Source organism: Colobus angolensis, unplaced genomic scaffold, assembly GCF_000951035.1.
Source record: "Colobus angolensis palliatus isolate OR3802 unplaced genomic scaffold, Cang.pa_1.0 Scaffold17, whole genome shotgun sequence".
Taxonomy (NCBI): domain Eukaryota; kingdom Metazoa; phylum Chordata; class Mammalia; order Primates; family Cercopithecidae; genus Colobus; species Colobus angolensis.
The window spans coordinates 642515-644780 of NW_012114821.1; the positions used below are offsets into that span (position 1 = coordinate 642515).

The following is a 2266-nucleotide window of genomic DNA, read 5'->3' on the forward strand; positions in this document are numbered from 1 at the left end:
GAGCAGGCCGAGGCCGCCGCGTGGGCCTGCGGCGCTCTCTCTTCCCCAAGCCCGGCACTCCCACTTGGGCTCCAGGGCCCCACGGCTCACGTGCCCCCAGCCTAGACCGAATCGTTTTCCCCCGTTTCCCGGCTGAATTAGGTTCTTATTCTCCACAGGTGTGTGCAGTGGCCTCCGGGATCCGGAAAATCTAAGACTGAACCCTCTTCTAACATCCAGTAATGGGGCCCTGGAGCCTGGGCGTACTAGAGTGCCGCGCTTAGGGCTCCAGGTCGCTGGCTTCGCACTTTTTTCTCCAAAATTGAGTATCTCCTATCTGCGTCCTCATACTACCGCCTGAGGTGCCATGGCCCCCAAGCCGGGGGCCGAGTGGAGCACAGCCCTGTCCCATCTGGTGCTGGGAGTGGTGTCTCTGCACGCAGCCGTGAGCACAGCCCAGGTGAGTACACTGGGGCTGAGCAGGGGCGCATCCCCATACCTCCCAAATCCGAAGGACCTAGTTTCCTGAATTAGGGAGAGGTTGGTGGGAAGCGCATCTAAGACCAGGTCTCCATGGAAGCCCTAAACCCTTTCCTGTTTAAAAGGGTGGCCCCGGCCTCTTTTTCCCACATGTTCTCCCTTCCCTGTGTTGACAGGCAAGTCGAGGGGCTGCTGCTGGCTTCCTGCTCCAGGTCTTGGCTGCCACCATCATGCTGGCCCCAGGGCTGAGCACACATGAAGACTGCCTTGCTGGAGCCTGGGTGGCCACCGTCATCGGCCTGCCCCTTCTGGCCTTCGATTTCCACTGGGCGAATGGGGACCGCTCCTCTGCCAACCTGCTCCTGGCAGGAGGCATGGTGCTGGCCGTGGCTGGCGGCCACCTCAGCCCTGAGGGCCGCTCTGTGGCTGGTCAGGCAATGCTGTTGGTGGTCGCAGTGACCATCCTCATTGTAGCTGTCTTCACGGCCAACACTTACGGGATGTGGGGGGGGACCATGCTGGGTGTGGCAGGCCTCCTGAGCCGGCTGGAGGAAGACAGGCTGCTGCTGCTACCGAAGGAGGATATCTGTCGCTGGGCCCTGGCTGCAGGCAGCTGGGCTTACTGCCGGGCCCTGCATACACAGCGCCTGCAGTGGGAATGACAGTTGGATACAGCAAGGCAGGGTTTCTGCCCTGCTGAACACTTTGCCTCCCACCTGCCTGCTCCTGGCGCCTTCTCCCCTAGAGGTAGACTCTCCTGCCCACTGAAGTGGGCTTGCTGCACATTGACTGGTGAGGAGCAGAGTCTAGGTGCTGTCCTTTGGCCACGTGTGGGGACTTGCCTAGACCAGAATGAAAGGGACAGGGTCCCAGACACGTTTGGGGGACCTGATTCTGGGCTGGACACGGTTGTGGATCCAGAGAAAAGGCCTAGTCTCTAATAAATCTTAGGAATTTTGCAGGAATATGGAATCTGCCCATTTTTGAGAGGGATTGAGGGATCCTTCAGTGAGCTTCCTAAGGCCCCTCAGGGCAGCAGCCGGTTACCCTGATAGGGTATGTACTGGAACTAGGATGGGGCCTCATGCAGCCCGGCCTCCTTTCGACCATTGTCAGGAAGACCTCTGGGCTGAGAAGACATAGTCCTGGGCCCTTACTCTCCTGGGACATGGTGGAGTTCCAGATATCCTGGCCTGGCCTGCAGGTGGTCCTCTGGGGCAGTGACCTTCAATAACTGACGGGTAGGGTGGAGGCAGGGGAGGGCTGTACCACAGCCGTTTGCAGAAACGCACATCCTTCCCAGAGTTGATTCGCCCTCCTGTGTACCTCCGGCCTGTGGAAGCCAGCCCTACTCCCTAAGACCTTCGTTTTCCTCGGTGGACCCCTTCAGCCTAGGGTCAGGAGAGGGGGTTCGGACGAGCAGAGGATTAGATTCCGGTGGATTAGGGGTCTGGAGTCCCCTCTCCCGGAAGTCTCTCCGCTTGCTCCTGTGGAGACCTAAGGGGTCCCGCACCCGACAGAGATGAGTAGCCCGCGGGATTTTTCATGTGTCCCCTTCCCCTGCGGGGAGCCGGGCGAGAGCCCGTAACACAAGAGCCTGAGTCTTGGGGGACAAAGACGCAGGCACACCCCGCCGTAGGGGTCGGCAGCTGCCGCTGGCTCGTGGAGCGTGGGTGCTGCGCCGGCGCCGCAGCTCGCGTGGGCCTCCCTGCCCCCGGGTGAGCGTGCCTCCGTGACTCTCGCGGGCCCCGCCCCCTCCCCGCCTACCTTCTGCAGGGGCGGGCCCTTCGAGGCCCTCGCGCTCCCA

At 61.4% G+C, this 2266-nt stretch overlaps 2 protein-coding genes across 3 annotated transcripts in view; one reads left to right on the forward strand and one right to left on the reverse strand.

Moving 5' to 3' along the window:
* Positions 1-348, reverse strand: part of KIFC2 (kinesin family member C2) — a 9720-nt gene extending 9372 nt beyond the window's left edge. Inside the window, exon 1 of the mRNA XM_011938200.1 lies at positions 334-348. Within this exon, the coding sequence (XP_011793590.1) occupies positions 334-348 (15 nt within the window). The remainder of the gene's footprint in view (positions 1-333) is intronic.
* Positions 4-2266, forward strand: part of CYHR1 (cysteine/histidine-rich 1) — a 15881-nt gene continuing 13618 nt past the window's right edge. Inside the window, exons 1-3 of one of the 2 annotated variants that reach the window (XM_011938016.1) lie at positions 4-49; positions 159-439; positions 636-788. In XM_011938016.1, the coding sequence (XP_011793406.1) occupies positions 347-439; positions 636-788 (246 nt within the window). In that variant the 5' untranslated portion in view covers positions 4-49; positions 159-346. Of the gene's footprint in view, positions 440-635; positions 789-2266 lie in introns of both variants that reach the window. The other variant, XM_011938017.1, reaches the window with a different exon arrangement.